General features: G+C 38.4%; 1 protein-coding gene across 1 annotated transcript; it reads left to right on the top strand.

Annotated features, from left to right (window-relative positions):
• Nucleotides 1-6,461: 6,461 nt before the first annotated feature.
• On the top strand, nucleotides 6,462-10,282 carry LOC147548918 (uncharacterized). Its single transcript, XM_086669645.1, has one exon. It carries the CDS (start codon nucleotides 7,834-7,836, stop codon nucleotides 10,003-10,005), a length of 2,172 nt encoding a protein of 723 aa, XP_086525771.1. The 5' UTR covers nucleotides 6,462-7,833; the 3' UTR covers nucleotides 10,006-10,282.
• Nucleotides 10,283-12,538: the final 2,256 nt, after the last annotated feature.

Raw genomic sequence — 12,538 nt, 5'->3', positions numbered from 1 at the left:
TGTTTGTGATTCGATTCGTGAACCGAATTTTGATATTACAACTACGCAAGAGAGTAGACTCGTTGGTATTGTTACACAAGAGAATATGATCTTGACCCCGCCTATCCATACGGTAATTTATAATCTCTTAAACTTGTTTTAGCCAGTTATAATATATTGTACATTGAATTGTTACATTTTCGTTCTTGCAGTCGCATATGGATGTTTTAATGGGTGTATGTCGTCCTCAAATGCACGACCCTCTTGGAACCTACAATGGAGACCACGAATACTACAGTACCTAAAAGAATGAAGAGTAAACATATGCACCTTATTTGTTGTAATTTGTAATTGACTATACTTTTTTGATGTTTGTTTGCTGAATATATATATATATATTTTGATTCTACTCTAATTAGTGCTTGTTATATGTAGATTGGGACGAAAAGGAGAATTAAGATGGACAAATTTTTGTGTTAATGTGGACGGCAAAACGAATTGGTGAATTTATCTTCAAGGAAGATGAAGATGTGCAGATGTTTTTTTTAAATCTTGGATGTTTATGTTTGCTGAATTTTGATTTGTTGAATTTATGTTGGAGATGATTTAAAGGTTTGGTTTAGATGATTAGTTCATATGAAACATTAACTTAGGAAACTGATTATTATAAACATCTTTGGTGAATGAATCGATTTATGGCTACAGGTTGCACTGTGGAGTTCTATTTTTATTTCCTTGAGCTTTCTTTGGTGAATGGGATGGCTTGCGATTAAGTCTTGGATGTTTCTTAAGTTAATGTTTCATTTCTGTTAATGTTTCTCAAATTACTATTTTATGGAGCAAGAGTTGGGAATTGATGGAGGCTAAACATAAGTAGGAAGCAAGTAACAGTGATACTGAACTAGTTTGGTTGAGATGATTTGTTGTGAAGGTTTCATTGAGATGTTTCTTTGTTGAGATGATTTAGCAATCATGTCCCAAACTTGGCAACATGACTAATTCAACACCAATGAACCATTACATCTTCCTTCCCATTTTCTGAAGATTAATTGTAATTCATCTAAGTTAAATAAATTATACACAACTTGCACAAACTACACTGAACAAAAAATTGATCAATAAACAACATAATTAAGAGAGAATTCAGAAATTAAATAGAGAAATCGAGAATGAAAAGAATGATCTCATAAACGTGGATGAAATTGTGTTGACAGATGGAAAATACATTAGATGAAGCCATATTACATGAAAGCAACAACAAACATATATAAACAATGTAATAAGCGATCCAACAAAGCTTTTTTTGACATTTGTGCTCATCAAGCCACTTTCATTGAAACTGGTAAGCTCTGATGCTTGGATTTTCGTGAGAAATTAGTGTCTTTTACAGTGACAATCGTGAGGATTCGCGTAAAAATAATCTTCCTCCTTTGGCTTGTCCGTGATAACTTTACAGCGACTTGGTTGCCTCATCCTTCTATCATGTATTAGTCGAACATTAGCTGCAAACTTATCCCAAGCAAGTGTTCCGTTTTGATGCATATCCAGAGCCGCCATTTGTGATGAGTGGTTCTGGAATTGCTGAGATCACCTGAATCTAGTAACATCTCCTTTGTAACTTGCAATTAAGATAATATTAAGATCAAAGTTTAGAAATTAAACCTTTCCACATGAAATTTGCACAGAGAAGACCCAAATTGATAGGTCTCCCAGTGGCAAGAATATAGTTAGTAAGATAATATGCGTCAGAAGGGAGGAATTTACGCTAGCTTAGACAAATAGAAGTTAAAAGCCCTAATATTGCAACTATTCAATTGATCTGATAAAATTTAAACAGTAGGAATGAGAGGAATTAGTATGAACTATGAAGATCATGTGAAAAATATATTGATAGCTTATACAAAGAGAAGTTAAAAGCCCTAATAGATAACTTCAAATCAATATTATTCTACTCCTAACAGATAAAAATCCTAAATAGATAAAAACCTTAAACCCTAATACTCTATGAATTATCTTCAAGGAAAATAAAACCCTAAGTTCATACCTCAAGGTGAAACGCCGTGTTCAATCGGACCACGAACCTAGATGCAACGCCGTCTTCAATCGACCAAAAACAAGGAAGTAAAATCGATCTCCAGTGGCCCTCAGTTCTTAGGTCTGTCCAATAGAGAGAGAGAGAGTTGATTTTTTCCCACCATCTTGGTTTTCTTCCTATAGAAACTGAGATTTGATCTAGACCGTCGATCTACTTTGACGGTCTAGATTAAAAAAAAAAAAGGGACTGAGATAAAAACGAATGCATCTCGTGGATCAAAAGTTGAGTTTTCAAAAACCTCTTTGTGTGAGAAGACAGCTGGGATTTCGTACATGAGGGGGCTCCGCACGTCAGACGTAGGTCCAAGGTAGGTTCCTACTTTCGCCCTCTATATCATTTCTTTATCGGAAAAATTCATGCGCGGAACCGGGAAAAAAAATGAAAAAATCCCACTCGGGTCAAGGCCCAAAAGAGCCTGAAGCAAACTCGAAAAAAACCCAAGTCAAACTTTGGTCCAAGCCCATGGACTAGTGTTCGGAAAGCCCAAGACTTATCTCGGCATAGCCTAATGATAGGTCGGACCTAGGGGCAGCATGTTCCAAACGTGCTACGTCCCTTGGTCAGATGCGTCCCAGCCAATGTTGGACGCGTCCTTGCCGTGCCAGACGCGTCCTTGACGCGTCTGACCTAGGATTGCTTAGGCTCTCGAACATGGAGTCTGAGATCCATTAGGACGTGGCAGGCGTGTTCCACATAGGCCATCTCGGATTATAAGTCTGAGATTCCTCTAGACGCATCCTAGATGTGTCTGGACAAGTGTCCAGTGTCTCTGTCCAAGACTGACACATGCTGGAAACCCAGACGCGTCTGGGATGTCTGAGGCATACTGTCTCGGACTCCCTAGTCCGACTGGGAGTGGGATGCCCAGAAGCGTGTTTAGACGCGTATGGGATGTCCGAGACCTTAGCGTCTCAGACTCCTAGTCCTATTCGAACTATGAATCTCAGTTAAGCTCGGACTGGGATATCCCAGTTCCGGTAATTCCGAGTTTCGGGATTCCCTCCCAAGACGTGTTGGGCCGGTCCAGACGCGTCCTGGCTGGTCCGATCGGGCAGTTTCTAGAAATTTAGAAACTCCCAACCGTCCCACCTTCTTCCTCCTTCTTTGATTCGGTTTAGCTGTTGTTTTTTATGATATTCATCATCAAAAAACTCAGATTTTGAAACCTTTTTGAAAATTCATAAACCCTACGATTATGTTTTCGAAAACTCTTTTCAAATAAGCGAAAATCTAAGGTTATCTGCCATTGAAACCTATTCAAAATCCTATTTGATTACGTCTAAATCTCATTCAAATTAATCAAATACATGTTCGAATCTCTATTCAATATAATCTATCTAATAGTATAAGTTTGAATCTAATTCGTTTAGTCAAAGATATTTTCAACCGGCTCTGATACCACTGTTGGGTTATGGTGTCTGCTAGTATTATTAGTGGAATCTCAAACATCTATGTGTTTAACACTAGGTTTCCAGAATCATATGCAAGAATTAAAGATGAATTAAAACAGGAAGAAGAATACCTTCTTGGCTTTCGCTCGAACTAAATTCAAGCTAGGACCTTCTTGAAGGTTGAGATGAAGAACTCCTTCTTGATTAGAGAGATAGACCGAGAACTTTTTCTCGCTCATTGGTGAATTTCAGTTTCTCGTCTAGATTGTCCTTCTTTTCTCTCTCTAACTTGGTCCTTATATAAAAACCCTAGAATAGAAGTCCTACTCAAATTCAGATTCAATAAGAACCACAGAAAAGGAGATTACCCTGGAATACCCTTTTAGGGTAATTAAGGTTTTCCATAAGGGTGGTCGGCCAGAGTAGCCCATTCATTAATGGGCTTGGCCTGGCCGACCCAAATACCTTAGTCGGCCATCACATGACCTACCCAATGCTCTAGGTCGGCCATCACATGGGCGGCCCCTTTTGAGCCTCCCGGGCTTCCCTTTCGAGCCCTGTTCCATTTATCCTTTATGGCCTTTCTGACTGGATCCAATCCATCTACTCCCACTAGTCAATTCTCTCCGTTCAAATCACCACTCTTTAGTGTAACTCGTTGTAGGATCCAGTTTATGTTAGTCGCAGATTACCGAAGTGATCCATCGATCGAAAGCAGCTTCTAGCTAAGCATTACGATCCCTAATTCGACCGGACTAGACGATCTTCCATATAAGGTCATCGTTATCCTATTCGCCAAATCGTACGCATTTCCATCTTGGTCTAAGGACACTCCTTCGGAAGGACATTCCTTCAGACTGCAAGGACATATCCTTCAGGTTGACCCTATTGAGCTTTCGGTCATTTCTTGACTTATTGACCTCTGTCAACTGATAACCAATTTTTGGATCATCAAACACAACACATTTTAGATTAAATAAATTCAACAATGGTTGTAGATTCGAAACCTGGGAGTTTGCTTACTGGGTTGTTGCATATTTGGGATGCGACGTGTTTGCCAAAGCAATTCAACATTGTTAGATTAACTGGGCCTCAAAATTGATTCTACGACTCATTTGCAGAAGAAGAGTTCTCGATTATTCTGTTTTTGTTAGCACCAGGGTGCTTTTACTAGGCAAGGGATCTGGTGTAAACTTTTTTCTGCCCTCGGCTCTCTAATTCCTTTCTCTCCTATTAGGAAAGTCCAAAGATGATCTATAAACTAGAGGTTCTTCATTTATCGTCGGATTGTCCTCATCCCTTCTGTTTTGTTAACTGCAAGCCCTTTTGATCGCATTAGAAGGAATACATGAAACATGATCACATATTTCAAATAAAGCGTAAAAGTGTGGGAATATGGGTGAGCAAAAATCGAAGCAATTGGTCGAACCAAACCAAGTTGAACCGGATCGATCGATTTTTTGGCCTAACTAATCATTATTCGACTCGATTTAGTCGGAATACCGAGCAACCCAAACCGGTTTGGTTATGTTTGGATTGGCTTCAACTTGGGTTGCTGGAGCCCAAGCCTAACCGACCGACACCTAAGGGTTTTATCACAATAAAATATTATATATAAAGTGCAAAGAGGAAGAAATACTAAACTTTCTTCCTAAATTTCGAATTACCCTTGTATCTTTAGTTAATAGTAATTTAATAAAGTTTAAAAGTCTTAAACTGAAAAGGAAAAAAATTTTGAACATTGAGAAGAATCATAACAAGGAATTTAATCCTCATGCAATTAAATGACTAACATTACTTTAAATTTTGTCTAAATTATGCTCGGTTGAACCGATGAACCGAGACGAACCAAACTGAGTCGAACCATGTCGACCGGTCGAATGATCGGCTCGGCATCGGCGAACGATTTAGTCAAACCGCCGGTTATTGGTTCGGCTTCGGCTAGAGCCAAAACCAAAAAAATCAAAGTTGCTCACCCTTATATAGGACGACTGAAAAATGAAAATCATAAAACTTTCAGAATGTCTAGTCAGAGAGGTCTCAAACGAAGTCCAGAAGTTGGTCCTACGTCTGGGTATCTCTATCCTGATTGCTAGGGAGAAAGTCCAAGTTGAACCAGTGTAGTTACCTCTATGTGCATTCAAGCCCATGGATCATGTGATAGTCCCACATCGCTCACGAGAGTGTCCGGAGCCTAGGCTATAGGTGTATGCTCAAGCTTAGTAAGTACCGAGGCCTTCTAGGGGAGTCTGTGGTGCTCTCGCCAAGAACAAAACCTCCTACCATCCGTGCGAGGGTGGTGGTGTAAAGGGAAGACAATATCGGTAGCTGCTGGGCTTGGGGCGTCATAAGTGGTATCAGAGCCGAGGACGGCTCTTCGCTGAGGGTGGGAGATTGTGATAGTCCCACATCGCTCACGAGAGTGTCAAGAGCCAAGGCTATAGGTGTATGCTCAAGCTTGGTAAGTACCGAGGCCTTTTGGGGGAGTCCGTTGTGCTCTCGCCAAGAACAAAACCTCCTACCATCCGTGCGAGGGTGGTGGTGTAAATGGAAGACAATATCGGCAACTGCTGGGCTTGGGGCGTCACATATCACTTCTCTCCACTTCACTTACCTGAACCACAAGGTTAATTTTAGGGCATCTTTCGAACCATCATAGATAATCACTTCAAAACACTCAAAATTTACTAAAATTCAATCTTAAAAGTGAGAGCTTTTTAAACCAACCTTATCAAGCAAGCAGAGGTTCTCTTGTTTGTTTCTTAGGCATATTTCTTCAACTAACTAGGTCGTGAGTAGTCGCAATTTTTTTTGAGAATTTGACTACGATCTATGTTAGTCGTTACAAGGCATTGATGCATCATGGAGATGTAATAAGCACGATAACCGCCTAATTTAAACCGAGAATGAAAGAGGCCTAAAGCCCAACAAATTATTACAAAGATGGCAACTGCTTCCACCGAGACTCGATCCCACGACCTCATGAACTTAAGAGGAGTGTCCAACCGTTACACCAAAAGGTGTTGGAATCAAAGATGGGAGGAGATGAGTAGAATCAGAGAAATGAGAAGAATAAGAGAAGTAGAATTGGCGGGAGATTCTGACGAGAACGCCAGCACTAACGGCGTTTGAGAACCGATAGGAGACCCGTTGTTTGGATGCATACCGGGTAGCCCACAAACTTTTGCCTGTTTGGCCGCCTGCTTCCAGATACAGACTTTAGCCATTCCACCCGGTGACTATAGCTGGCACAACCCTCTTATTTAATGTTTTTGAACTAATCTTACATACTTGCATCCGTGCGTGCCTCAGCGTTTTACTTTGATGTTTTACTTTAACACCACTCAGATTCATCAGACATTTTCAGGACTACCACGACTCCGAGACAAAACCCTTCATGGACCCAACTTTACACATATCATATTTTTATTGGTTCAGAGTAACATCCAAAACTAATAAAATAATTACAAAATCGTACTCACGTGTTAGTCTTTTCTCTCTCACGTGCACGATCTCCACTTCATTTGGATTCTTTTTCCTCTGATCTTCTCTCCATGTGATTATCATCAAATTCTCTTTTCACCCTCCCAGTGTCACTTTATTATCGTAATTGACACCTTTTGACTTCTAGGAATCAGACCCTTCCTAATTTAGGTTTCAAGGTATAACCCTACCCGGTCCGTTAACTGCCAACGTGGCAAAACCAAGCTAGGGTCTGACTACGTGGCCAAACCTCACACAATCTGACTACACGTGTCGAATAATGAGTGGCTCATATCGATCTTGATGTCTACGTGGCGAAGCAATTGTGGGTTATAGTTTCGAGAACTGGTTTAGTTGACACCCATGACTTCCCTCGTTTCCCGAATATTCTGTCATCTCAATCCATGTTAGCCTGTATAATGGTGTACCATAACTATATTACATCGTATAAATCCAACGGTTATTATGATATAAAACATTATTGTAACTCTGATCCGTATAATTTGGGACCATATGAAACGGCAGAATCACGTGGTTGTAGTCAGAGTTTTAGTGTAAATATCAGCAAAAATAAGGATGCTTGACAGATCTGATGGACCAAATTAGGTCACCAAATCGATCTTATTGCGGAACCCAAGACTGCCACTCTCAAGTAAGCCGTTTGTTTGTTTTTTCTTGTCTAAAAATTTGAACTTCTTCGTCTCCTCTCTCTCTCTCTCTCTTTCTTCCTCAATAGTACTATTCTACTTACTTTCTCTCTCTAGAACTAGAACTAAGAAATTGCATCTCAATAAGCAAGCTCTACGACCAGAGCTCATGGAGTTTGAAGCCTCCCCATTAGAAAAAAACTGATTTGGAGTACTGGGTAAATGGGCGATTTTTGAAATGGAATCAGATCAGAGACCTCGTAAAAAAATGTTTCTCTGTTTCACTTGTTCATCGTCCAAGGAAGTTTCTTCAGGATCCAATCGAAGTCGAAGAAGAAAGTGGAAATTATGGAAACCATTTTCATCAATTTCTTGTTGTATAACGAGAAGATCAAGAAGTAATGGTAGTATGAAAAGTTCAAGTCAAGTTTCAAGAATGTTCTCAACTAGAAAAAAGAAGAAGAAAAGCTCATCTTTTGAACCAGCTGAACCTTCATCACCTAAAGTTTCTTGTATTGGTCAAGTTAGAGTTAAAACAAAGAAACATGGGCAAAAAATGAGAAGAAGATCAAAAAGTAGAAGAAGAGGAGTTGGTAGTAATCGAAAAACAGAGCAGATTCAAGAAGGAACTTTGATTCACCATCATCAACAGCAACAACAGCAAGAATGTTTGAATAGAAATCAAAGATGGGTTCATATTCCATTATCAATTTGTGAAGCATTAAGAGCATTTGGAGATCAGATTAGTTGTTTATTTCCTTGTAGACCTGCTTGTTGTTGGTCAAGGAGGAGAGAGAAAGTAGAGAAGAAAAGGAATAGAGAGAGAATAGCTTCAAATACTAATTCCAGTTCTTGTTGGACAATGTGTGGGAGATGTGGGATGAGTACATATGCTGAAAATGAGGAAGACAAGAGGAGAGATATGTCCTTAGTGAGAGAAGAAGAGATGAGGGTAGAGAGAAGAAAGGTAGTTGATGAAATGGAGATGCGTTTCTCAGAAGAAAATAGGGTAATTTATAGTAATGAAATTGAGGAGGAAGAAGATGAAGATGAAGATGATGAGGGAAGGTTAAGTATTTGTTCTCCACCTAGAAATGCTTTGTTATTGATGAGATGTAGATCTGATCCTTTGAAAATGTCTTCTCTTGCTAATCGATTTTGGGAATCTCCTGTAAATAATAAAGAAGAAGAAGAAGAAGAAAAGAAAGATGAAGTTGAAGATAGTGAAGATGAAGATAATAAAAATGTAGAAAAATTTGCAGTAGCAGAAGAAGAAGATGGAGAAGATGATGAAGTGAAGAGAGAAGGGAAGAAAATGAGGGAAAGCCCAGGTGAGGAGAAGAAAATCCATGAAACCCTAGTCAAGAAAGAAGAAGACAAAGCAGAGGAAACCCCCAAATTAGAAGAAATTGAAGAAAATCTAGAGAGAGAAAATGCAGTTATGAATGCAGAGGAAGAGAAAGTAGAAAGTAGAAGGGGAAGCTTTTCTTCAAGGAGGGTAAGTGTTTCTTCTTGTACAGGCTCACTTCATACAGAAGAAGAACCAGAACCAGAACCAGAGCCAATGGCAGATTTTGAAGAAAGAGTTGAAGAAGAAGAAGAAGAGTCAATAGAAGTGAAAGGGACTACTGAGGAGGGAACTTCAGAAGATCAAGACTTGAAAGCTACCCAAGTTTTAGAGAGAGAAATAAATCAGAAATCTTCAACACTGAACCAAATCAGTTACCCAATGGAAGAAGATAAATCAAAATTAGAAGAGAGAGAAAATAGTGATGATCTATTACCAGATTGTTTGTTATTGATGATGCGTGAACCGAAATTATCAATGGAGGTATCAAAGGAAACTTGGGTTTGTAGTAAAGATTTCATCAGATTTCATCCTGAAAGAAAAGTCATACAAAAGAAAGGTGGAGATGAACAAAAGAAGAGATTAAGCAACGCTGGAGATGAACAAAAGAAGAGATTAAGCAACGGTGGTGATGAATCAAAGAAGAGATTGAGCAACGGTGGAGATGATTCTAGGAGAAGATTGAGTACAGATTCAAATCCTGGCCGTCCACCACTTCCGGCCCATCGTAGCAAGAACCAGACACCACGGCGGTCTTTATCTAAACCTTCACCATCACCACCACCACCACCACCACCACAACCAGCACCATCAGAACCACCAGCAGCACCGGAACCACCGACTAAACCGGCCCCATTGGTGGTGAAACCAAAAACATTGGAACCGGAATTAGTGAAAGGTGGGGTGCACCAACCATTAGTATTGACGAGATGTAAGTCAGAGCCGATGAGATCATCAGTTACGTTGGCTCCAGAAGCATGTTTTTGGAAGAATATGAAGCTTGAGCCTCATGCACAAGGATCTCAAACACTTGGGGTCGGTGCAACTGGTGTCGGCTTCTAACTACTATTGGCTAAGAAGCTGTGTCCAGCCATTACTCTCTGTAAGAAAAACTTATTATTTAGGGTTAGAATATCATTCATCAAAGAGATCAAGAGAATAAGTGTAATTTGAGAGAGAGAGAGAGAGAGAGAGAGAGAGAGAGAGAGAGAGAGAGAGAGAGAGAGAGAGTATTTAGGAAGTTCTTTTTCTTGTTTCTTTAGATTAGGATTGTTTTTATCGTTGGTAATTGTACACATCCTTTTTGGAATGATTTTTTCATGTCGTTGGTATTTGGGTTTATCGTTTTGGCTTTCCATTTTTGAACAATTGGCGGGCGTCCATAAGTGAGAGACATTCAATTTGTTTTTCAATTGTTTCCCGCAGCGAATTTGGCTTCATATTTTTGTCAAACCTTACATTTCTACAACAACGAGAGTTTTGACATTTATAATCTTTGATTGTGTTTGATAACAGGGAAATAATCTCATTGAAATATAAGAGTTCCATGAAAATTTCGTGAAAATAAGAATTATTTCGTTTGATAGTCGTTCATTATTTCGTGGAATTACGAACTCTGTTATTTGGTTGACAACTAATTTCTACGAAGATAATATCCACTTAAGAGATTTTATTTACTCTTTTTGTAGTCAAAATGACATTTTTATCCTTATGTTGCCAGAATTACATTTTCATCCTTATGTTGTCCACATTATGTTTTTGTCCTCATATTGTCAAAATTATATTTTTACCCCTATGTTGTAAAATTATTTAACCTTTGTGTCACTTTACTAACTTAAGAGTAAGAATATCAACTTGTTAATAAAACAATATAAAATGTAAATTTGACAACGTATAGATAAAAAAGAGATTTAACTAATATAAAAAGGTAAAATTGTCATTTATAATATAAAAGTGTAGACATACGATTTTTACAAGATAAACGTAAGAATGTCATTCAGACCGCACAAGGATAAAACTGTCATTTTGGTATTATATGAGGGTAAATATGTCATTTTCACAACATAACGGTAAAATGTCAATTTGATATTATAAAATGATAAAAATGTAATTTTGGTTGTATAACGCCAAAATGTCATCTTGACAACTTGGTAAACATATCATTTGGTAAGAAAGACAAAAATGTCATTTGCCAAATTTATAAGTAAAAGTTTATTTTGCTAAATTTTATTGGTAAAAATGTCATTTTGAACATATATAGAGATAAATATTAGGTTTCAAGTATCTATATATATTAAAATATTTTTATTTTGATTTTTAACTTTCCAGGGAAGCTAATTCCTAAGGGGAACAAGGAATTAAAAGTGGATTATTTCATGGAAATAGATGTTCTAGGGAATTAAAACCATGGAATTAAAGTTCGTATCAAACGGTGGAAATACTTATTTCCATGGAAATTCTTTTATTTCCATAGAAATAGGAGATATCAAATACACCATTTTTTTATTTTTTTTATCCCATATCTCTTTTTCTCTTCCATTTCAATGTCCCACTTCTCTACTCCGTCTTCTCTTTTCTTTCACAATCTTCTCTTTCTTCTGACTGAGGAGGTCGTCGGTCGATATTTTTTTACTAATGATATCGATTTTTGTAGTATTCTCTTCTAGATCTAGGTATCTAGATCTGGACGAAGCCCAAACAGAATCAACCCTTGTTTACTTAATCTATATTTTATTTGCTCTGATTTTCTTTTTGATTTTTTTTAAATTGTTGTTCAATTCTGTAACTAAGGGCGCCGCTTCGAGAAAACAAGAAAATTTTCCAAGTTACACCATTGTAAAAAGAAATTGTAGGTTATCCTAAATTTTTCAGAAGTACAAAATTCAAAGTGAGATTATGGGTTTGGTCAAATTTTTCGAGACAATAGAAATTCTTCCGTTTCTTGGACGACCATTTCCAACCACCAGCACCACCAATTATCTAATTTCTCTCTCCTCCCTTTCTTCTTCCTCTTCTCTTTCCACCACCACCACTTATCTTTCATCTCTTTATCCTTCTCCCCTTATTCCTTTCCCTCCCCCTTTCTCATTCTCTTCTCTCCTCCCCCCTCTTGCTTTATTTGTTCTGGTGAATTCTCTTGGCCAAAACACTGATGTTGGTACGGATCCCCAAAACGAGTGCATGACTGGTTTATGGGATCCCTAAACCAGTACATCACGTAGTTTGGGGAAATCTCCAAATAAAATCGGATTTCGCATGGAGGGACCTTCCACTTTGTTGGAATAAATAAAAAGAAAATGAGGAGGCAAGATAGAGGGGAAGGAGAGGTTGTTGGCAATGGTCATTCGCGGACGCCATTAAGGAAGTGGAGAAGTAATTTTTGTGTGAATTGGGGGAAACAATAGAGAAAACCTTCAGATCTGTAAATAACCGCTTCCTTCATAAAGAGAGAAAACCTTTGGTTTTCATCGTTTTGCTCCGGCGAAGGGTATCCCTTCGTCGAAATCTCTTCTCTTTCTTTCCCTCTTCGAGTACGTTGTTTTCCTTTCTTGCCCTAATATATATCTATAACCTTCTCTGTAGAGTTTTTGGAGTA

This window comes from Eschscholzia californica, unplaced genomic scaffold (genome assembly GCF_041429995.1).
Source record: "Eschscholzia californica isolate CP2 unplaced genomic scaffold, dmEscCali1.0.p SCAF_3, whole genome shotgun sequence".
NCBI classification, from domain to species: Eukaryota; Viridiplantae; Streptophyta; class Magnoliopsida; order Ranunculales; family Papaveraceae; genus Eschscholzia; species Eschscholzia californica.
This window is presented reverse-complemented; position numbering and strand designations above follow the sequence as displayed.